The sequence below is a fragment of the Manis javanica genome, chromosome 3 (genome assembly GCF_040802235.1).
Source record: "Manis javanica isolate MJ-LG chromosome 3, MJ_LKY, whole genome shotgun sequence".
Lineage (NCBI taxonomy): Eukaryota > Metazoa > Chordata > Mammalia > Pholidota > Manidae > Manis > Manis javanica.
In genome coordinates, this window is record NC_133158.1 from 143,035,446 (window position 1) to 143,058,239 (window position 22,794).

General features: G+C 40.1%; 1 protein-coding gene across 6 annotated transcripts in view; it reads left to right on the plus strand.

The window, feature by feature from the left end:
• B3GALNT1 (beta-1,3-N-acetylgalactosaminyltransferase 1 (Globoside blood group)) overlaps positions 1-17,045 on the plus strand; it is a 31,209-nt gene extending 14,164 nt beyond the window's left edge. For 5 of the 6 annotated variants that reach the window (XM_017659058.3, XM_017659055.3, XM_036997924.2 and 2 more), the window contains 3 exons: positions 4,369-4,432; positions 6,212-6,302; positions 8,919-13,411. In XM_017659058.3, coding sequence (XP_017514547.1) covers positions 8,953-9,948 — 996 coding nt within the window. In that variant the 5' untranslated portion in view covers positions 4,369-4,432; positions 6,212-6,302; positions 8,919-8,952 and the 3' untranslated portion in view covers positions 9,949-13,411. The other variant, XR_001852909.3, reaches the window with a different exon arrangement.
• Positions 17,046-22,794: the final 5,749 nt, after the last annotated feature.

Below are 22,794 nucleotides of genomic sequence, written 5' to 3' on the forward strand. Positions count from 1 at the left end.
AATCTCTGCTGGCTCCTGATGTCATTGTATTTGTGTATAAGTATTCACTGATGTTTATAGAAGCTCAGCAACATATTCAGGGTTATTTAGAATATAAACTCATTCACATTATTCCCCTCAGTAATTCCTCTATTTCTGAAAAGTATACATGGGAGAGAAGACTAGTTGAAAATTGGATGAGAATCACAAAAAAGCTGGGCATGATTTGCTTGGAGAGTGAATGGTGTTTGCATGTAGGATTTCCTTCCTTTTTTTTTAAGCTTCTGGTGTAGCTTTGACAGCTCTTCATCCCTGAAGAAGATCAAAGGTGCTCCACTACATGGAGAAAAGTATGAAGATGCCAGGCCAGTGAGATAACAAGTTAGGAAGAGTGTGTGTAGTGCAGTGGTTACAGACCCCACTTAGGGGCTGAGGACAACTGGATTCCCAGCCCTGCTCTACTGGCTGTGAGACCCTGACTAAGGAGTGGGTTTCCAAATCTCAGTCTCCTAAGCTGGGAGATAAATGTTGTAGTAATGATGCCTACCTCATAGGTTGCTTTAATCATCAAACAATGGAAATAAGAAAAGTACCTATGACAGTGCCAGGACCAAGCTATTACTAAATGGGCTATTACTATGGGCTATTACTAAAATGATAGAGGGGAATGTGAAGAAGTTGGGTAAGGTAGAAAGCAAGTTCGTTCTTTTTTTTTTTTAATTTTGGTATCATTAATGTACAATTACTTGAACAACATTATGGTTACTAGACTTCCCCTATTATCAAGTCCCCCCTACATACCCCATTACAGTCACTGTCCATCAGCATAGTAAGATGCTATAGAATCATTACTTGTCTTCTCTGTATATACTGAAAGTAAGTTCTTTCTAATGTAAACTTTGCTTTGACAAAACAAAGCATATTTCATTTTTAAGCATTATTAAATTAGGCAAATATAGCAGTTACAGTTCATTCAGTAAATAAATTTGATGTCCTGTTGTGCATCCAGCTATGTGCTTCAAAGTAAGAAGTTAAGTCTTATCAAATCTTCACAATTCTTAAAGTACCTTGATGCCTCACACCTCCATTTGAAATATCTCACCTCAGTTTGAAAAGGTTAATGTATTTTCTTGTACTCCAGTTTCTAGAAGTACCTAGTGTAGGACTTCTGACAGTGCACATCATTCCTGATTGTGTAACAACTGGGGGGCAGAAGAGACGATCATGGGAGGGGGAGCATGTGTGTGGAGGAGGAAACAAAAAGGTCTGCATTTGACATTGTAGACCTCTTACCAGTAGTCCCTGTGGGCTTATGTGTGCAGGGTAATAGAACGTAGGAACTTTGAGATGCTCGAGGAAGCAGTCCTTGGACTATAACGAAAGCTTCCTGATTTGGAGGGAGAAGGTAGATCAACTGGGATTTGTTATAGAGCGTAAGGTGTCAGACACAGAGAGCTAGTAACAGGCTTTGTAAATGGAATGAGTGTAAGCAAATAAGAGTGAAAGGGAGCATATAGTGGACTTGAATAGTAGTAATGGTACCATCTACTTAGCTTTTAAGCGTGCCAGCCCCATTCTAAATGTTTACTGTGTTATTTCATGAAACGTAGTTTCTGACTGACTAGAATCAGATGGGGTGGCCTGAGGCTCTGCATTTCTAACAAACTCCTGGGTGGTGTCCCTGCCGTGCACTATGATCAGTGAGGGTCTAGAGCAGCACATTGGAATCACCTAGAGAGCTTTAAAGATATTGTCCCCTGAATGAGCCTCACCATCCTTTGAAACTCTCAGTCTTGAGTACAAGCTGGCATCCAGCGTGTTTTGAGTTCTCCAAGAAATCATAATGTGCAGCAAAGTTTGAGAATGACTGGGTTAAGAAAAAAAAGGGAGGTGTGAAGTTGTGGCCAGACATGACTGGATGTGTTTGTTTCTAATAATCAGAAGAGGTTGGAATGGTAGTTTTGTATTGCCTTGTTTATGAGTTAATGTGTTTGGTTTAAGAGGGTGCTACTAGGGAAATTCTCTTCAAGGACGTGAATTGATACATGACTCTCCTCCCCGCTTTATAAGGAATAGGACATTATTAATGTGGGTAATTATTATTTGCATGAAACTCAATGTGCACAGGACCTATTTTAGGTGATTAGCATTTCCACCCCTTTGTAGTATTGTTTTTTTATGTAGAGGAAAAGTCGGAATGTGGCCCAACTGGAAGTAACTTATAAATATCTTTAATAGTTAGCACATGTTTTCTCCTTCTGTGACCCTGAATTTAGCATGTTCAGGCTTAGAATTTCATTGATTTTTTTTTTTTTTGCTTTTTCCTGTCTGATCCTTTTAAAATGAATATGATCAGAATCACTGTAGCCTATTATAGTGAGGCTTTGAATTGGAAGATAGCTGGAGGAAAATAAACAGAATCTAACAGAAATTCAGTTTACTTCAGGATTCAGTTTATTCTTGGGAATATTTCTTAACATATTCAGTGGATAAAAGCACATTACCACACCATTTGCCCAGTATTCAGATACCCATCAAGCACCTGCTGTGTGCTAGGCTCCAGGATGTGGCTGTGAACAAGACAGGCAAGATCTCTCTCACAAATCTCACATTTCTATCACGGGAACAGACGATAGACCAAAAAAAAAGGAAAAAAAATCCTGGTACGGTTAAATGCTTAGATGAGAGTAACAAGGGCTATGGTAGAAAATGGGGTCGGGAACCACCTGAGATGAGGGTCAGTCAGGGAAGGACTCTCCTAAATGACATTTCGCTGAGACCGAAAGCATGAGGAGGAGTCCCCTTTCCCAGAACCAGCTTTTGAGTTTGAGGGAGACCAAGTGCAGGAAGAGTCGGACACATCCACAGATCAGAAAGGAAGCCACTGTGGCTAAAACAGGGATGGGAGGAGTCAGTGGCCACAGAGGAAGTGGGGGATTGTCTATTCCTGAGGAGAGCAACTTGAAATTCATCAGAAATGTTAGATTATCTTTGAGCTCTTAACTGTCTTCTTGCTTTGTTTTTGCTTTCACAGTTCTCTACTGAACATATATTACATTTGCAATTGAAAAACTTTTGTATTTTTAAAAATAATTGTTTGATTTCCCTTTTCAGAAAATTACTAACATTTTCACACCTCTGGAAAGAAATTTCAGGTTATTTTGGCTTAAATAATTATGCCATTGTAATACCTCTTTTTTCTGTTTCTTTGAGCCCTTGCATGTGAAACTGATTCCTTCAAACCACCCAACCACCACTTTATTTTTTAGTGCCCAGCATGTTTTTGATGCAAAATAAAAAGGTCTCCATTTGCATGAATTATTAGTTATTATTTATTACTGTTGTTAATAACTCCAGTTTTAGGTTTTGAGAGTGGAAATCTTGAGTCTTTCTGTGTAAAGATAGTTAAGGCTGTGATGCTTCTCTGTTTCTGTCGAGATTCAGTGGTTGCAAGAAATTAAAACCTACTTAGAGCAGCTCTGGTCAAGAGGGATGAAGGTAGACTCCCTATGATAGGAAGGGTGGTGGCCAAGAATGTGAGATCTGGACTCTGGTTTCGTTTTGTCTCTACCCCTTACAAGCCTGTGACTTTGAGCAAGTTATTGACTGTCCATAAGCCCTTTTGAGGTCTCTGTAACACCTGTAGATAAGACAGATGCAGTCATAAAGTTGCGGTGCTTACTGACTTAGATGCCGATTCCTTCTCTGAGGATGGATGGTGATTTCATTTGATGGTTCAAGCACTGGCACACTTAATAGTCTAGAAGCTGACAACCTGTGTTGTCTCTGGAGGTTTTCTGGGCTTTTCTGTTAGTTGAGATGTTTCTTCAGCTGTTGCAGATCAACCATCAAATCAACAAGTAATTACTGGTGGCCTAGCTGTGCGCCCAGCACTGTGGTAGGCTTGTGGGGTAGAGCAGATTGTTTGCCTAAATTACTTAGAATCTAGTTGCTGAATGCATGTGTAGTTAATATAAACGTAAGTGTATCTTTCATAAAACGGAAATTATTTTTGTTATAAATATAGTTTATTTCTTGACAGTGCTGTGTGACGTTATTATTTAAGAAGTCAGTAATAAAATAATAGTCTGCTTACCTGTTGGGCCTTTTTATATTTTTCTCTTCATTGATTGTTTTAAGTTCTTTCTGTCCCTCCTCTGGGACATGGGATTTAGAACAGTGTCAGGATTCACAAAGCCTGCTGCTCAGCCATCCTAGGAGGCCTGCGCTGGGAGACCAGCTGCCCTGTGCTCCCCCTGTTGGAATGCGCCAGTCCAGAGCTCAGGCCAAGCCAGTTTGGTTATGTAACATCAGTGTGTGTTTGTCCCCATTCCTAAGTGCTACATGCCTAACATCAGAAACTGACCTTTCTGTGTTGTTTTGTTTCAGGTATGTGTCTTACAGGCAGTATACGGCAGAACGCCAAGCCAGTCTGAGAATTCCTGTTAAGTTGGTGAGTTTCCATTTATATTTACTCTGATGATACACTGAAATTTATTTCTGCCATCTTTTGTGTTTCTATTTGCTGTGCATTTTCTCTGCTTTTTTCATTTTCTCCTACCCTCTATTGAATTGACAGCTTGCTTGTTTCTTTTTTTCTCAGTGTGGAAGGTAGAATTTTTTATATGTATTCTTTCAGTGAATTTTTTTGCACAATGTTAAAGTTTATTACTCTCCTTATTCCTCCTAAATTAGGTAAGAATGTTAATATATTTTCATTTTCCTCTGAAAATATTTTTACAGCAACCATGTCATTTTTATATACTTTAGTTTGACTTTAACCACATGAAAAAAATATTGCTCTTTGTTCTTGTTCTTTTTTTTTACTGTATATATTTATTAGTTTTTACTATCTTTTAATAATCTCCTTGCTTACCTATATTTCTTTCATGCTATTCCTTCCTCCTGAGTTCACCTTCCTTCATACTAAAATAATTCTTTGGTATTTCTTTCAGCTAGAGTTTGTGGACTCTGTAAGCCCTAGTCTCTTTGAAGGTGTCTTTATGTCACCTTCACTTCACTTGAACTCTCTAAAATTCATCTGTAAAATAGGTACAATAAAACCAGCTGGCCCACTACATAGGGTTGGGGGGTGGGGCGCGGGACTAATAATTCTTACTGTGAGCACCATATAAACTGTTTTATAAATAGATGTGTGTGTATACACATGTATATAAAATGCTATTATTATTAAGTAATGTAAATTGTGTTACATTTATATTAAAATTACTGTATTTGAATGGATTTTAAAGATCATTCTTTACTGTGTTGAGCTAATATTTACTGAAATAATAGAAAATAATACTTAATGGAAATATCATGAGCTGTACACAGTTGCACTTTGGGAGAAGAGCTGGGATAGGATGAAACTCGCTGCTAGTGTAGGGTTAGTATTCAGTGAAGTTTTAAGATATGCAAGCACAAAAAGAAAAAAGAAAGAAGAAAGATATATTCCAGAAGCCCCACAGACTGGAAACCATTGATATATTGGGATATATCCTTCCAGACATCTTGCCCCACATATATGGCTAAATATATTTATAGATGCTTATCTTTTCATCTTTCAAAATGGATCATATCAAATATGCAATGTTGCAACTGCATTTTTCATTTACTAATATATGAAGGGAATATTGATAAGCATCATTGCGTACAATGAATGCATGTATGCTGTTGTTTATGGCTGTATCATAATTTTGTTTAACCAGTTCCCTGTTCAGAGACATTTTAATCAAAATTTTTCATGTTACAAATTATGCATAGTTACCTGATTCTTCCTTTAGGATAAATTGCTAATATACCTTGGGTATTTGTGGGTAGAGATGGAGGTTCAAAGGGGAAGGAATGAGTTTGGAAGTGGTAGTTGGCAGTTGCATATCAGGGTTACCTTCTGTGAATGTGGGTATGGAATAGACAGTGAAGGAGAGGATACCAGCAGAGTGACTCTTAAAAGTGTTATATTTCACTTCTTTTAGTGACACCTGAGTTCTTTATCCAGGGAAGTAGAACTGTGGTAAGGTGACATAAAACACCATATGTTTTAAGTCTTTTTCCATGATGAAGCCATGAATTCTATGAATTCTGTGACTAATGGTATTTTTTTATTTTAACATACATTCCTAGTTGAGATAGGAATTGGAGCGGGGCTGAGGGGTCGTTTCCCTTCCCCTCTTTGACCTCTAATACCTTGGCTCCTAAGTAAATGCTGTTATGTTTCTTATGTATCTTATAGAAACTACGAGCATTATTTTTGACAATTATTTACTATTGAATATTCAGTGGGTGAAATTGAAGGCTTTCACTCAGAAGAAATCAAGAAAAAGGTAAGAAATAAAAATATATTTATATTCTTTTCTTCAAGTAGTAAGAATTCATCAAGATTATTTCTTTAGGGTAATCTCTTTTGACAGTAAAAGTCAATTTGGAGAGTAAAAGCAGAATGAGTTGAACACAGCTGGTGAAAACAGCCTGTTTGTTTAATACTTAACACTGGCTGGGTGCTCAGCATGCATAATGAATTCATTAATCACTCATTCATACCAAAAGATAAATAATGTATCCACTCGCTGTGGCTGGTAAATGACAGAGCTGGGGTGTGGATTCTGTTTCTCCATGTTGTGGGTAACCTAATCTGTTCTGGTCAGGCCTTGAAAGGCCTTTCCCTGCTTTTGAACTATGGAGTTCCTCTTTTTTTTTTTTTTTTTTTCCCCAGCTGCTGCTGCTTTATTTTCTTTGTGGCCCAGAAGCAATAGCACAGCCACAGCCACATTTTTTTACATTTAGAAACCATGGCTTATAGGATACATATACAGTAACTTCTGTCACAAGATTTGCTGTTGTGAGTTCTTCCCATTATTGAAGAGTAGCAGAGTCCCCATTGCCTATGTGCAGTTATAAATGGTGCCCTTACTCAGCACGCTTTTCTTCTGTTTGTCCAAAATTTGTATAACATGCTAAAGTTCGTCAGAACAAAACAAAATTGCCATTTGGCAACTGTTGTAATAAACATATAGGTTGTCAATTGCTGAGATGTAAATGGAGCTCCCTAAGGTTGTGCAAGGTCTAGTACCCAGATGAGAAGATGAAAGAAAATGTTAGTTATTAATTACTTCTTGTTCTAGGTTTGTTCTGTTTCAGGTTTTTCTGGGAGTTAGTGTAAAGTAAGGGGGAGGAGGAGAATGGGGGTGGGATAGACTGACCTGCATTTGATCTTCATACACGTGGAAGGAGCATATCAAACAAGTCGGTTGTCTTCACTCCTGCTGTGGTCTCTCTGTGTTGCACTTTGACTGTTGTGAGAAAAATATTCTTTGCCAATGAAATCATAAAATATAAGTGGAGAGGCAAGACGACAGATACATGAAACCAAATTGGAGAGTTTGCCAAAACATTCCATTGTATTGTATGCTTAAAATATGAAAAAAATTTTCTATCTTAGAGATAGGAAAGATTATTGTGGCTAGATGTAATCAGGGCAGGTAAGGTATAGCCAGAGGGAGAGGAAAGGAGTCTTGAGATCCTGTCATTTTCATGAGTCTAGAGACCAAAGAGCTTTGTGTCCAAAAACCTTAATTGATCCAACATAGAACCCTTGTTAGACCAGCCTTCCCATATGATGACATCAATTGTACACGTTCATTGCATTCTGGGCTCCCGGGGCCCTCTGCCGAGATGGCTGTGAAAGAGAGGGCACTGTCAGAAGCCTCCTTAGCCTGCTGCTTACATTGCTGATCTATCCCTTGCTCTGCAGTTCCTTAGCATTAGAAGTAAACACTCTGTATGTACTACACAGCCACACCATGGTTACTTGTTATCTTGGGACTTTCTTCTACTTCGTCACCTACTTCCTTGGTCTCCTCAGTGCCTGGCATAGTCTGTAGACGTAGAAGAGCTAGTATTCACTTTGTACTTGTACGTCTTCAGAATGAGGCCTGTGATGGTGGTGCCAGGTAAGCCCTGTGAGATCCTACTGGTGAAACAGCCTCACCTTGGGATCTGCAGCAGAGCTGAGGCGGAGACTGTCCGTCCTTTCCAAATATTCTGTTTTCACATCTCAGCTGGAGGTTCTGTGTAAAAGCAAGAATTCTAGGATGTTCCATGCCATGTTTCTGATCTGATACAGGATTTCTGGGCAGATTAGAAGGGAAACACATGAAGACTCAATACCACAGACAGGCTTGTCATTTAAGCACTTGCCATCCAGACTGAGCATTGAGTCCAGCCATTAAAGTAAAAAGGGGCTGGGCATAGTTTTGGGCAAGAAAAAGCTATTTCATATTCTTGAGCCTTTAAAAACTCCAGGGATGTTTTTAAGCATTTAAAACTCCTATTTGTGTCTAGAGCACTCATCTTTTGGGTGAAGAATCTCCACCTTCATCTCATCTCACATCAGCAGGTTACCATGAATAATTGTAGCTGCTGGGTTTCTCTTACTCCAGATTTACTAGAATCCACATCAGATTCACATAGCTGAGAAAGACCCTTGGTTTATTTGGACATGTTGCTGGTAATATCTCCTTACATTAAATTCTTTACTTCTTTTTCATGGTTGTAAGAAAGAGAAGCAGTTTTTTGTTTTTGTTTTATTGTAGATTTATTTTTTAACCTGTCATTACTTATCATCTTCTGTCCCTCTGGACATCCAGGACAAAATCATATTCCAAAAGTTATTCTGTTGAATAAGAAGTACTAATTTTCCCAAGATAATCGAGGATATGTTTTTAACCTTAGTCTTGGTGTAAAAAGCTAAAATGTCCTTTTGGTTATTTTCATCCATTTGCTTATAGTTGAATGAAGTTAACTAGATTCAGGTCAGGATTTTGGGTTTTGCTTTGGCACTTTGGTTCTCCACTTCCTTCTCCTTCAGAGATAACCAAGCATCCTTTGAAAATGTGTTTTGGGTGGTGGAATACTAACCAGGTATTTGACGAATCTTCCAGAACCTGAGGCACACGGGCTCCTGGGCTGCTGTGGATGGCCTTGGCTCTCCTGACCACTCTTCCCAGTAGGATGTCCCTGAGATCCCTCAAATGGAGCCTCCTGCTGCTATCACTCCTGAGCTTCCTCGTGATGTGGTACCTCAGCCTGCCCCACTACAATGTGATAGAACGTGTAAACTGGATGTACTTCTATGAGTATGAGCCAATTTACAGACAAGACTTCCGCTTCACACTTCGAGAGCATTCAAACTGCTCTCATCAAAACCCGTTTCTTGTCATCCTGGTGACCTCACACCCCTCAGATGTGAAAGCCAGACAGGCCATTAGAGTAACTTGGGGCGAAAAAAAGTCTTGGTGGGGATATGAAGTTCTCACATTTTTCTTACTGGGCCAACAGGCTGAAAGAGAAGACAAAGTGTTAGCCCTGTCCTTGGAGGATGAACACCTTCTTTATGGTGACATAATACGACAAAATTTTTTAGATACATATAATAACTTGACCTTGAAAACTATTATGGCATTCAGATGGGTAACTGAGTTTTGCCCCAATGCCAAGTACATCATGAAGACAGATACTGATGTTTTCATCAATACTGGCAATTTAGTGAAGTATCTTTTGAATTTAAACCACTCAGAGAAGTTTTTCACAGGTTATCCTCTAATTGATAATTACTCTTATAGAGGATTTTTCCAAAAAACTCATATTTCATACCAGGAGTATCCCTTCAAGGTGTTCCCTCCCTACTGCAGTGGGTTGGGTTACATAATGTCCAGAGATTTGGTGCCAAGAATCTATGAAATGATGAGTCACGTAAAACCCATCAAGTTTGAAGATGTGTATGTTGGCATCTGTTTGAATTTATTAAAAGTGGACATTCATATTCCTGAAGATACAAACCTTTTCTTTTTATACAGGATCCATTTGGATGTCTGTCAACTTAGACGTGTGATTGCAGCCCATGGCTTTTCTTCCAAGGAAATTATCACATTTTGGCAGGTTATGCTAAGGAACACTACATGCCATTACTAATCTGACATTCTACCAAAACTCTAGAGATGGACAGGATACTTTGTGGGAAGTGTTAAAGTTGGTACTGCAAACTCTCCAGTGGAAAAGTCCTGGGAAGGTCCCTGTGCTGGCTTACACTGACCTGAAACTCAGAGAACCCGTAAGCTAGAGATTACACTTTACTTGCGGGTTATTTAGACAGAAATCAAGTCAGACCCTTTAAAGATACTATGCAGAGGAATTAAACATCTTATAAAGGAATTGGAAGTCCTTGTTAATAAAGCAATTAGGACCCAACAATCTGAACATGTCCTTCAATAGACTAGAAGAACTTCTTAACAGGGTTTCATTGAATTATAAGCTCATTAGTCTGTAACTACAAAGCAACATGGAGTTCTATTCATTGAACAATCTATGTCAGTTAAGGGTTTTGTGTATATCTTATGTGGATTACTGGTTTTTAAAAATATGTAGTTCTGTGTAAAGTTACACTGAGCAAAATTTCATCTGTTTTTGGTCATTTCAGAAGGTCATTCAGCAGCATTTCAGTGTTACTAGTTATTTTTTAACATCACGTAGTACTCTTCCTTGTCTTTGGTGAATGTCATGGTTGTTTCAGTACTGTATAAATGGAATAGTGAATTACCCTTTGCATTTGAACTTTGTTTCCAGTTACTTTTCTGATGAGTTTATTTTCAATAGCTCTGTTGATGTAAAGTCATTGGTTTTATGGCATGTCGGTAATCTCTTGGACTTCTATAAATATTTCACCGTGGTAAAACAGAGAAGAATTAAAGCAAGAAGATCTGAATTACTGTCTTGTTTTTAGATGTCACTTCATCTGACTCATTTTTGCACCTGGAAATTAGGAATAATGCAAATGTCAGGCAAAGGATCTCCTTTTGGAAAGGACTGTGAAGTGAAAAAAGAAAAGAGAGAATCTGATGGCCAGAATATAATGAAAAGGATGTCATGTTACAGTGCTTGAGTTAGAAAGTGAGCATGTTATTAGTCTGCTCCATGTATTTTTCTCATTAAAAGTTGATTTGAGAATAAAGAGGAAGAAAAGTGAGAAATGCTGCTGCTATTGTTACTAGTTTCATATCAAGACGAAAGCCCTAATATGTGGTCTAAAATCAAGTCTGATTTCCAGGCCATGTGGAAAGCACGTTTCTTCATAGAGGTGATGTTGGTCGAAGAGCAGTGCTGCCTGCTGCCATGCTCTGGGAACTGTGCAGTTTCCCGTGGTATCTGATGCGGGACAAGTGGTTCCTTTTTTCTGGATTACATGATGGCAAAAGATTAAATTTAATGGCAGAAAGTATAAACGAGAGTATATAGTCAGCTCTTCCTGTACTCAAAATACTTACGATTCTACTCTAAGAAAAGCCTAGTTTTGATCAGAACCACTCTGTGTGATTGTCTTCTCATCCCCATTGCACACCTGTGGTTGCCAGCCTTGCCTGTGATCTGATGCTCGTATCCTCATCTCAGGACCCTGGCAGAAGGGCAGCTCCTGTCTGAGACATGCTGTTCTTTTACAGAGGAGGAAAAGAGCGAGTAGAAACACGCTGGTGTGCTGTACATCCGGTGACCAAAGCTAATCCCAGGCTGAGCCTCTGTCAGTGGTAGAGGGACGGGGAGTGTGTTCTCCGCACAGGACATGGTGCCAATCGTGTTGTGGCAGACAGGAGTGCATTGTTTACCAGACGGGGAATGAATAGCTGAGTGGAGTAATACTGCCACACGTAGTGTGTAATGGAAAAGGAGGCTAAGAGATGTGCAATTCTGAGGCTGGCCCGCGTGGGGCAGCTTTTCTGGTTCACTTGAGGCTGGTGCTGTGAGCCCTTCCCTGAGAAGACTGCCCTTTCATCTCTGTTAATCTTTCTTTGGCTCTCTCCTAAATGGTCTTGGCATTACCATGTTCCCACCAACTTGCCAGATGTAGAGCTATTTATAACAACTATTTCTGAGTGAGTTTGGGGATGAAACCCTTTTCTTTGGGATCTAGTAGACAGTTACTGCAGGATAGAGGGAATAACAGAAGAATTGGAAGGGGGCCAGCTTTTAGAACGGGAAGAGTGAGTATGAAAAATGTGACCGGCCCATCCTGCTAGTTTTGGAGTTTTCCTATCCTTTAATCCACCGGGAATCAATCTTTATGTTGAAACTCCTCTGGATTTTGTGTGCTTTGAAGACCAGCTCTCACTGGGACCCCCTCACACTCATGATCAGCTCCTTGGTTGTCCCACCAAACCTCCAAGGCGTCCATCAAAGTAGATGGCCTGTGCTGGCGGGAGTGTTGGTGGGGGATGGAGCAAGCATGGGAAACAGGCCCTCAGAGCCAAGGGGCAGTGTAGGCAGGCTCTGGACAGCATTTGCGCCCAAAGGAAGGGCCATCTCATGAGTCGTTTAAGGACAAAGAAGGCCCCAACAAGTATAAATACCATCACTCTATTTAAGGTAAGTAATAGAGGCCCTTGCACTTGGATAGTTTTTTTTGAGTCCCAGGTATGGTCAACACAGTCAGGTGTAGTAGTTTATGCACAATTATCAATATTCTAAGAGCTGAGAGGAATCTATACATTTACCTAAGATAAGGTTGCTTAATTGGGAGTTATTTTTGACTGATTAACAAAATAGAGAAACTAAATTAAAACTTAGTACAGAGTCATGAATGATGGTTCATTGAGGAGGGTAAAAGGCACTAGAAGGGACCTTTGGGAATTCCTCTTCTTTGAAAGGGGGGCACTTAGGTTCATCAGGGTTCTACGACTTGTCCAAGGTCATTGTCAAGCCAGGACCAGAATGTTCCAGGCTTAGCTCCACTGCTGGCTTCTTGCTGCCCCTGAGTTTGGAGCAGCACGGCAGGAACTCCCTCAGTGGAACCATAGAAATTTCCCGAAATGGCTACCTCTGACTCAAGAGGTGAGGAATTTTGAGGTGTGAGGCCGCCAAAGTGTTTAATGAAAGGTGGGGCCACTGGGCACCTTGGGGAAGAAACAAAGCCAAATCCCAGTGTAAGGCATGAGCAGGCAGCAGTGAATGGAGCACGGGCTAGTGACTCTGCAGGGGGCAAGTGCTGCCCCAGCAGTGGTAGGCTCTGTAGGACAAGTGCCTATAGCCAGGCCCCAGCAAGAGAAGACAGAGTCCTGATGACATCATACACAGCTTGCTCCTCACGCATTTCAAAATACAAGTGTATCCTCAGTGCATACAGCTAGGGAACTTGCTTATGGAAATGCCCTGGGCTGTGTGTGTGTGGGGGGGGTCCCAGGAATGTAGGATCCAGGTTGCCAGAAGGGGGCACGGATCAAGACCAGACAGAGAGCTCTGAATTCACGATCCTTGTGCCACATGTTTCCACTTGTTTCCTACAGTTTCAATGAAAAGGCATCAATTACCTAGGAAAAAAGAATACAGTGAAGTGATTGATTATTGCAACCCTTAAGCCATTTGTGATAGGGGATATATGTATTTGCCATTTCAGATCCCAATGCCAGAAACACAAAAGGGTTCTCGTGTTCTTTAGGAAGACTAAGCCAGGCTGCCTGAGCTTGAGTCAAGGCCTCTCTCATTACCAGCTCTGTGACCATTGGCAAGCAACTTAACTTTTTTTGTGCCTCAGTTTCTTTACCTACAAGAGAAGAAAATGACTTACTTCATAGTGGTGTTGACACATGGTAAGTGCTATGTAATAACTCATTACCTTATTGTTATTGATGAAAAACTGCATTTGGACTTCGAAAACAATATTTCAGAATTTGTACAGAGTACCCACACTTTGTGCTGGTTGAGAGAAGTCATTTTAAGCCAACTAAGTATGACGGAAGAGTTCTATGACTTCTGAGGCTGGGGCAAAAGAGGCCTCGCAGTGTCTGCCTTGGTCCTTGGGAACGCATGCTTCTGTAAAGAGTCCAGCCACTCTGAGCCTACTACACTGGGAAAAACGCCAAGCTAGCCATGTGGCAAGGCTGTGTGGAGGGAGACACATGGCCAGCTCTGCCTGTGCCAGGCCAGCTGAGGCATCAGCCATGTGAGTGAAGAACTAATTTTGGAGCTGAGCCTTCAGACAACTCCAGCCCCAACTGCATAAGACCCCCATGGAGAACCACCCAAGTGTTCCCCATCAACCTACAGAAACAAGAAATCTTAAATTTTGCTTTAGGCTACTAAGTTTTGCAGTGGTTTGTTAAGCATAGATAATTAAAACGTTTCTCATCAAGGATATTTCCCTTCAACTGTGGCCCTCTGTTATGGACTGAATGATGTTGACACCTAACACCTAATCCCCAGTATGATGGTACTTGGAGGTGGGGCCTTTGGGAGGCAGTTAGGTAACGAGGTCAGAGCCTTCATGAATGGGATTTATGCCCTTCTAAGAAGTCAGAATTGTTCTCTTTTTCCACCAGTGAGGATATAACAAATCCACAGTGCTGCAACCTAGAAAGGGACTTCACCAGAACCTGTCCATGCTGATACCCTGATCCTGTTCTTCCAGCTCCCAGAGCTGTGACGTGTTTCTGTTGTTTAAAGTCCACCTAGCATATGGGACTTTGTCACAGAAGCCAAAGAGGACCAAGATACCCTCATAGGCCCTGGGCCAAGACTGCTCACTTTCGGCCCTTTTCCCACATTTGCAGGTCTTTACCCCTGCTTTAGGTTATCAACAAATAATTTTCAAAATATCTTTCAATTTAGTCCTCTTTATACTTTATGGTTACCTTTAGACCATGTGGGAGGCAGGGTAGAGGTGATACTTACATTTTTCCTTTAAATAAGCCTATTCAAGACATTTCCCAGATAAAATCAACTTTACTCAAGATAAATTATGCAATTTTCCTGAAAGGTTTTGGCAGCTGCAGTGATGGTTTCAAATGCCACTCTTTCCCCTTCTTGCTACATATGTAGAAACTACAGAAATAAGATGAGAATATATCAAAATGTTAACAGGAATTGCCTCTCAATGACTCTTTCCTACCTTTAAAGTGCCTTTTGTTACTTCATTCCCAAAAACAAGGATAAGTTACTTTTATAACGTAAATGTTTTAACAAACATTAACAAATTTAAGTGAAGGTATAAAGCAGGGTCAGAGGATGTCATGGGGTTAGGCCAGTAGGGGGCAGGGTCAAATGCTGCATTTGCTGCTGGGCCACCAACCTTGTCCACCTCCCACTTTTCCCGCTAGGGAGACACTGTTCCCACCACAAGGCCACACAGCCTGTGAACCTCTCCCAGCCAGCAGGACCCTACAGAATGCCTGCTGGTGGCCTTCTGGGGGTGTTCCTCCCTAGTAAAACAAGACAAAGGAGAAAAGCTCCTTTTCTGCGATCAGATGTTCTGTCTACAATGTCGGAATCCATGGCTACCATGCAGATTTCATGAGGTGACAGCCTGAAGCTCAGGACAGTGGGCTGAGGTGGTGAGCCTGGTCCAACTCAGGGACCACATGCTTCAAGACTGCCTTTTTTGAGGTTACCGCTGTGGTGGGTTCAGTGGTCTGTTATTTCCAGCTGAGGCATCTTAACTTGGGATGCGAGGACACTTTCCCTGTCCAGGGTGAGTTGTGCCCATGGTGAGCAGGGAGATGTGAAGAGATCAATCAAACTCTCCTCTGGGACAGAACACAGACAGCTGGCTAGTGACCCAGGAGCTCTGAGGATCTAGGATTGATCTGCAGAAAGGCAGCCTGCACTGACGAGGGATCGCGAGATGCCTTCTGCCTCAGGCCCCTCTGCAGTGTGTGCTCTCCAGCTAAGGCAGCAGGGCCTGGGCTCACCTGCTGGAGCAGACAGGAGTCGAGGCCGGGCATAGCCGTGAAGAGTCTGTAAATCTCTCACCAGTGGAGTCACGTCTTCTCATTTGGGACAAGAAGAGAGGTCAGGGCCCCATTTATTTGCCTTTTATGGTTTACTCCGTCAGATCAAACCATCAGAGAAGGTTTGTTTTATGAACTTGACACAAAATAGTTTCAAGGCCTAAGGGTAACAGCATTCTCTGTATCTTCTTCATAAATGAAAAGCTGGAAAATCTCTGGCTTTTGGTAAATTCACCATGAAATGACCAGTGTTCTGGACACAGGTTGTAATAGTTCTTCCCTGCCTCAAGGCTGCTGCAGTTACTTCATTCAAAATGAAGTGTTTCAAGGTTTCAGAACAAGAACAATTGAAAAGCTATAAATAGTGGCTAATTTGGTGTTCAAAGGTCAGGCAATAATCTCACCTATATTTTAGCTCAGTGAATAGTAGGAGGGTGACAGCCTCACTTATGTTATTGGACCTTTTTTATGTACACCTTTAAAAAATGTTTCACATTGTTTTTAACCTCTCCTTCAGTGAACTTTAAAATTGAAACAAAGTAAAATTTTAAAAAGCATTATATATGTAGAAATGAAATTTTGTATTTCTTAGCTTTAAATGTAAAAGCAGGTAGAGTGGACAATTATTGTTTTGCCTGACAATCATCTTTTCCTAGAAACTCCTACTTCTGGGAAATGTCTCATCCACATAGTTAGCATACATCTCCACATTAGTACAATGTGACCCAAGCCATGAGGATTTCCCGTTAAAATCCCAGAAGCCTGCAGGCGGGTACTGGTCCACTTGACCCTACCCTCTCAAAGAGTTTAGAGTGCAAGCTCAGCAACCAAGCTAAGTCTGAGCATTGTCTCCAGTTAAGGATATATAAATCTGGAAAATTTTGGTATTAGCTGTTTATTTAAAAAATAAATTCATTTTTTTAGAACAGTTTTATGTTCATAGCAAAATGGAGAGGAAGGTATAGAGATTTCTCCTAGACTCCCAGCCCCCACATCACACAGCCTTCCTGGCTCTCCACACGCTGGTGGGCCCGAGACTCTATAGGCTTTTCCTCCATTCAGACCTTACAGGAGACTGCAAGGATTCTCATGGATGCCAACCCCAGAATGGCCTCACTACCAAGCAGGCCAGGTAGGGGCCTTGAGGGTAAAGGGGTAGGATTGACATTGGAGTCAAAAAGTCTTGATGGGGTACCTAGCACCTCTAGGAGGTTTATGGTTCTCACCTGCAATGAGGCCCAGAGCCCCTCAACCTTGCCCTATGCCTTGTACACCGACCTTCATTCTGCCCCAGGTGCCCCAGGTTTTCCAGGTGCCCCAGACCCTTGCTTGGCTTCCCTGCATTTTTCTCATCTCTCTCTTCTACCTGGAGTGTACTTTTCTTTTTCTGGATCCCCATTTCTTCTTCTATAATGAGTGATAGTAATTCTCTTTCTCTTCTAAGAGTCAGATGGTTATTGAAAGGTGCTGGGTCCATCAGCCTGGAGATGAGACTCTGGCAGAGAAAATCATCTTGACCAGAGGTACTCTGGAAGGCAGGACCACAAGCTCTGGGGAGAATGACAGGGAGAGAGATTTTAGTGAAGCGCTGATGAAAACCAGAGATAGAACATGCTGCTTTGGGAAATAGTGACGTCCCAATCCTAAAGGAGGTAAGAGGAACTGGAGAGTCCTTTGGCAAAGAAGCTAGAAGTGGAGAATAAACAGGGTTTGGACTTGAAAAGCCTAGCTCTAAGAAAGTCCTAACATCAGCTTTGGAATCACACAGATCTGTGTTCAAATCCAAGTGCCACCTCTTACCAACCAGATTACCATCACCTCTCTGAGCCTTGGTTGTCTTACAGGGAAGTAATCAAAGTGTCTGCCTTGTAGTGTTTTGGGGGGATTCATTAAAGTGGGACACAGGGAGGGCCAGCAGGCCACAGGTGCTCAGTACTTGGGAAATGCCCTGAAATCACCAGTTGGTTGGAAAGGATGTAAACAGAGTGTTGAGCACGATGGGGAGGACATTGGTGCTATCCGCAAGGCCAGAGTCTGCAAAGGCCACCTGCAGGCAGGAAGAGAGGTTGGAAGCAGGTAGTGTATTCTAAGCTGGGGAACAAAGGGGGAAAATGAATTGGCTATACATGCATTGATTTTTTTTCTGAACACTCTAATTCTGTTCCATTGCTTTTTAAATCTGTTTCCATCAATGCCATACTGTCTTGATTCTGGCTTTATACTGTCTTGAAATCTGGGGATATAAGTTCTAACTTTGTTCTTCTTTTGCAGTGTTGGATTATTACATATCCTTTGAATTTCCCTGACAAGTTTGGAATCAGCTTGTGTACATAACTGTATTAATAAATAAATTAATTTCTATTAAAGAGTTTTCTGGACTTTTGATTGGGATTGCATTGAACCTAAAAACTGAAGGGAAAGAATATTTTCACAATATCAGGTCTTCCAACTTATGAATGTGGTCTATCTCTCTATTTATATCTTTAATTTCTCTCAGCAGTATTCTGAAATCTTAAATGTGTGGTCTTGCACATCTTTCATTAGATTTGTTCCTAGTATTTTTATATTTCTGATGCTATTGTCAATGGTATTTTTTTATTGAGGTGTAATTAATATACAATAAAAAGCACAGAACTTAAGTGCTCAGATCAGTTCAATGAGCTTGGGCAGTTTTATGTATCTGTGTAACCACCACCTAAAAAAAGATATAGAATATTTCCATCATCCCAGAAAGGTTCCTGATGCTGCTTTCTGATCAATTCCTACTCCATCCCCACCCCACCCCACCCTCACCCCCACCCCCAGAGCAACTATTTCCTGATCTCTACCACTATAGATTTACTTTAGCTTATTTTGGATTTCATTTAAATGCATTCATGCAGTGTGTATTGTTTTGAGTCTTGCTTCTTTGACCTAACACAATGTATGTGAGATTAATCCATGTTGTTTTGTGTGTCAGAAGTTTATTCCTTTTATTACCGAGTATTCCATTATTTGAATAAACAACAATTCATCCATTTGGGTTGTTTCCAGTTTGTGGCTATTAGGAATAAGACTGCTATGAAAATCCTTATGCAAGTTTTTTTGTGTGTGTGTTTATGTTTTCATTTCTTTTGTGTAAACACCTAGGAGTGGAATTACTGAACATAGGGTAGATGTGTGTTTAATTTTATCATAAAATGCCAAACAGTTCTCAAAAGTGCTTGTACCATTGTACATTCCTACAAATTTTTTCTTCTATGGTTGATGATAAATAAAAATAGATCTTTACCTACACCAAGGTCAGGGAGATTATTTCTCCTGTATTTTCTAGAAGCTTTATGGTTTTAAGTTTTACACTTAGGTCTATGACCCATCTCCAATTTAACTTTTTATTCAGAGTGAGAAAGGATGAAGTTCATTTTTGCCACACAAATATCCACTTGTCTCAGCAACATAAAACAAAAACAAAAAAACTTTCCCAATTGGGGAGTGTTTAAGCCATTTATGTTTAATGTAATTGTTGATTTCATTAAGTGTAGCATATTGTTACTTTCCATTTGGCACCTTGTGGCTCCTTCCTTGCTGCCTTTTGAGTTAATTGACTAATTACTAGTATTCCATTTAGTTTTCTCAATTGCTTTCTTAGCTATCTTTCTTTTTTTAAGTTATTTTTAAAAATTGTTTTAGAGCAAGACCTCTCAACCTTGGCACTATTGGCATTTTGGGTCAGATAATTCTAATGTGGGGTAGCTTTCTTTGTATTTGTCTTTGTTGTGGTTTGCTGATCTTGTTCTATATATTGACATTTTTCATGAAATTTGAGAAATTTATGGCCATTACTTCTCAAATTTTTTCTGCCCCATTCTCACTCTTGCCTTTTTCTAGCATCTAAGTAACATGTATTTTATACTGTTTTATAGTGTCCTACATGTCCCTGAGTTTCCATTAATACTTTAATTTGATTATTTTTCTTATCTTTTCTTCAGAACAGGTAATTTATACTGATCAAGTCTACTGACTCCTCCTTCTGCCATCTCCAAGTTCTGTTAAGCCAGTCCAGCAAATTTTTCATTCCAGTTACTTACTCTTCTGTTCTAGAATTTTCATTTTTAATTTTCCATTTCTCTGTAAATTCTCTGAAGTAACTTACCTGTTTTCATAAGATTATAGTTGCCTTTAATTCCTGGAACATATTTACTATTAGCTGCTATAGAATCTGCCAAGATCAGAATCTAGGTCTCTCAGAGTTGGTTACTGTTGACTGCTATCTCTTTTCTTGACTGTTGGTCATATTTTCCCGTTTCTTTGCATGTCTGATAATTTCTTGATTTTTATATTGTACTAGACAATGTGAGTGATATAAATATGTAAATATTCTGGATTCTGTTATCTCCTTCTGAAAAGTTTTCATTTTTGTTAGGAAGTAGGACAGTTATTAGCTAATAATCTTGATCTTATATTTGGGGTTGGGGTCAGGGAGGACATTTTATGGTTTGCTTCAGCTGACATGTTAAAAACCTAAGGTGTTCCCAAGCCCCTCTAGCTTGTTGGAGCTCAGCTTCCCAACCCCCCCTTCTTGTGGATCTTGTCAGCGCTTGGTTTTTGGCTCAGTTCGGCTGGGTCTGAAGTAGGCCTTAAATGCTTACTCTTAAGGAACAGCCTAAGTGTCTCAGCTGGATGTCTAGGTCATTAACAATATGATGATGGGGTTTCTCTACTCTGCTTGGGCCAGAACTTGATATTCTCCACCAATGCTCACTCTCCATTATTTCTGTTCCACTCAGTTCTGTAGCAGCCACTTTCTGTTAAGCCGTGGGTGTTTCACCCTGTGCACATTCAGTAAAGCCCTCAGCTAAGGGCTCATGAGGGGCCCACACGTAGACTTCTGAAGCTCCCCCCTTGTATAGCTCTCACTTGCCCCAAACTCTGATTTCTGTTTGGTTCACTCTAGTTTTAGTTCTGCTTGGACTCCAGCTTGCTATGCTGCAATTATAAAACTGTCTCCTCATAGAGAGCTGAGGTGATTGTGGACAGCTTGTGATCTTTTCTCTCAAGGATCACTTTCTTGCATCGCCTGTTGTCCAATGCCTGAAAACAGTTGCATAATACAGTTTGTCCAGTTTTGTAGTTGTTTATGGTGGATGACCTATTTCAATACCAGTTAATCTGTACAAGCTGGAAGAAGACGCCCTGTAGACTTCTTGATGGTTTTTTGAGTCTTATGTATGAAATGTTCCTGTGGCCCCACTTAAGTATTTGTTCTCCTTGGATTCCGTAAAGCACCGTTAAAATCCTTATGTATATATTAAAGTCCCCATTCTGCTTAGGCTACCTAGGATCTGCTGTTGTAATCTCAAAAAACCAGTAAGTTGTCACTAGTGTATTTCTAAAAATAAAACATAAGGAGGAGCAAGACAGAAAATATAACCCATCACTGTAAGTGAAGGTGGGTGTTTGTGTTCTTCATTCTTATTTGGCTTTGTCACTGGTACTGGAAGAGTCCATAATTATGACTCTAACCCAGGTGAAAAATATCCATCCTGAAACCTCTAATCATACTCACTTTTATGATAGACATTTTCAAACATGCTGTGTAAGACCAGAATTTGTGGGCTGCATTTTCTACTCTGGATATCAAATGTTATTTTTAACGGAAAGAAAAATAACCCAGTGCCTTGTTTTTCTGCTTTGTTACACCCAATTTCAAATTCAGCAACCTGATGGCTGACTTTTATTGTCCTTCATCTGGGTCCCAGTGCTGTTCACACTTCAGCATTTCATCTTTAAAATACCTAAAAATGTAATTATATGTGTGCATGTGTACATATATATTTCACTGTGCCTCCATATTCCATAGTGTTCCTTCCTGCATCTTGTGAAAACCTTTGCAGATGGATATTTTTTTCTGAATACTCTTCTCAGAGGTATGTCTTGCCATGTTTCTGGAGTTTGCTATATATATGTTTGGCTAGCCTTTATCACCTAATACTGGTTATATATACTATATAAACTCAGTTCATGAGGTATAAACCTGGGTAAAAGTTGTGTTAGGCTAACAATAAACAATTTCTGTTGCATACATTTAAAAAAGTTGTCTTGTTTTGAACCAGAGCCAGGCTTATTCCTGTTCCAAATGAAAGCACCTAAAGTCTCAATATCTCCTATCTCTTGCTTCTGTTATGCTTTGGTCTTATCCTCGGCCCATAAAGGTTGATCTGCTTTCTACAGGAATTCCAACTCAATAGCCACTCCAACACAAAAGCATTGAAAAAGTATAAAATTCCAGAGCCGACATTAGAATGCAAAATGAGCTTAACCAATGGAAAAGGATAGCAGCAATCCCACGTGTAAAGTCCAGTAATTTTAATATATTTATTTTTGCTTTAATCTTGTCATCAAGGGTGAATTTTAGCTCTTCATTTTGTGTATAAGAACACAGAATCAGTGAGTGCATGAACACATGTGTCTTGACAAGGGTAAATCTACCCATAGCACACATCAAAGGGTCCTGAATGACACGCCATGCATCTTCAGTGACTGCACTGGCATATACTCGGTGCTCTACACCAAATTGACCTTTTAGCTGTATTTCAAATGTCTCTTAGAGATAAATATAGAATAGTAGGTATAAAAAACCCTTTTTAAAAAGAGTACCAAGAATAACAAGGTTTTGCCAAGGTTTTGTTGTGTTTATTTTTTTCAGGGACTAAGCAGAAAGCCTGATGGATTTGAGCAGTCATTTTGACCTGTGATTTAATTGTTAAATACAATCTGAAGATTCCTAAAAGAAAGCACTGTGCTAAATTATAGATCTTGGTGTCTATTTTTGAACAACCTCTCATGATTTTTAAAATAGCAAGAAAGTGCTGATTGGAAAACCTTTCATGGTGTTGAAATTGGTATAGTAAAAGACTACCCAGAATCACTGTTTTCAAAATTCATCAGGGAACAAGATCAGAAATTTTTGGCTATACCATTCATAAAAAACATTCTCAAATATGTGAATTTTTTTTCTCCTGTTCTCTCCAACCTTCTTTTCCACATTTTCTTCCTTTATAACTGGGCT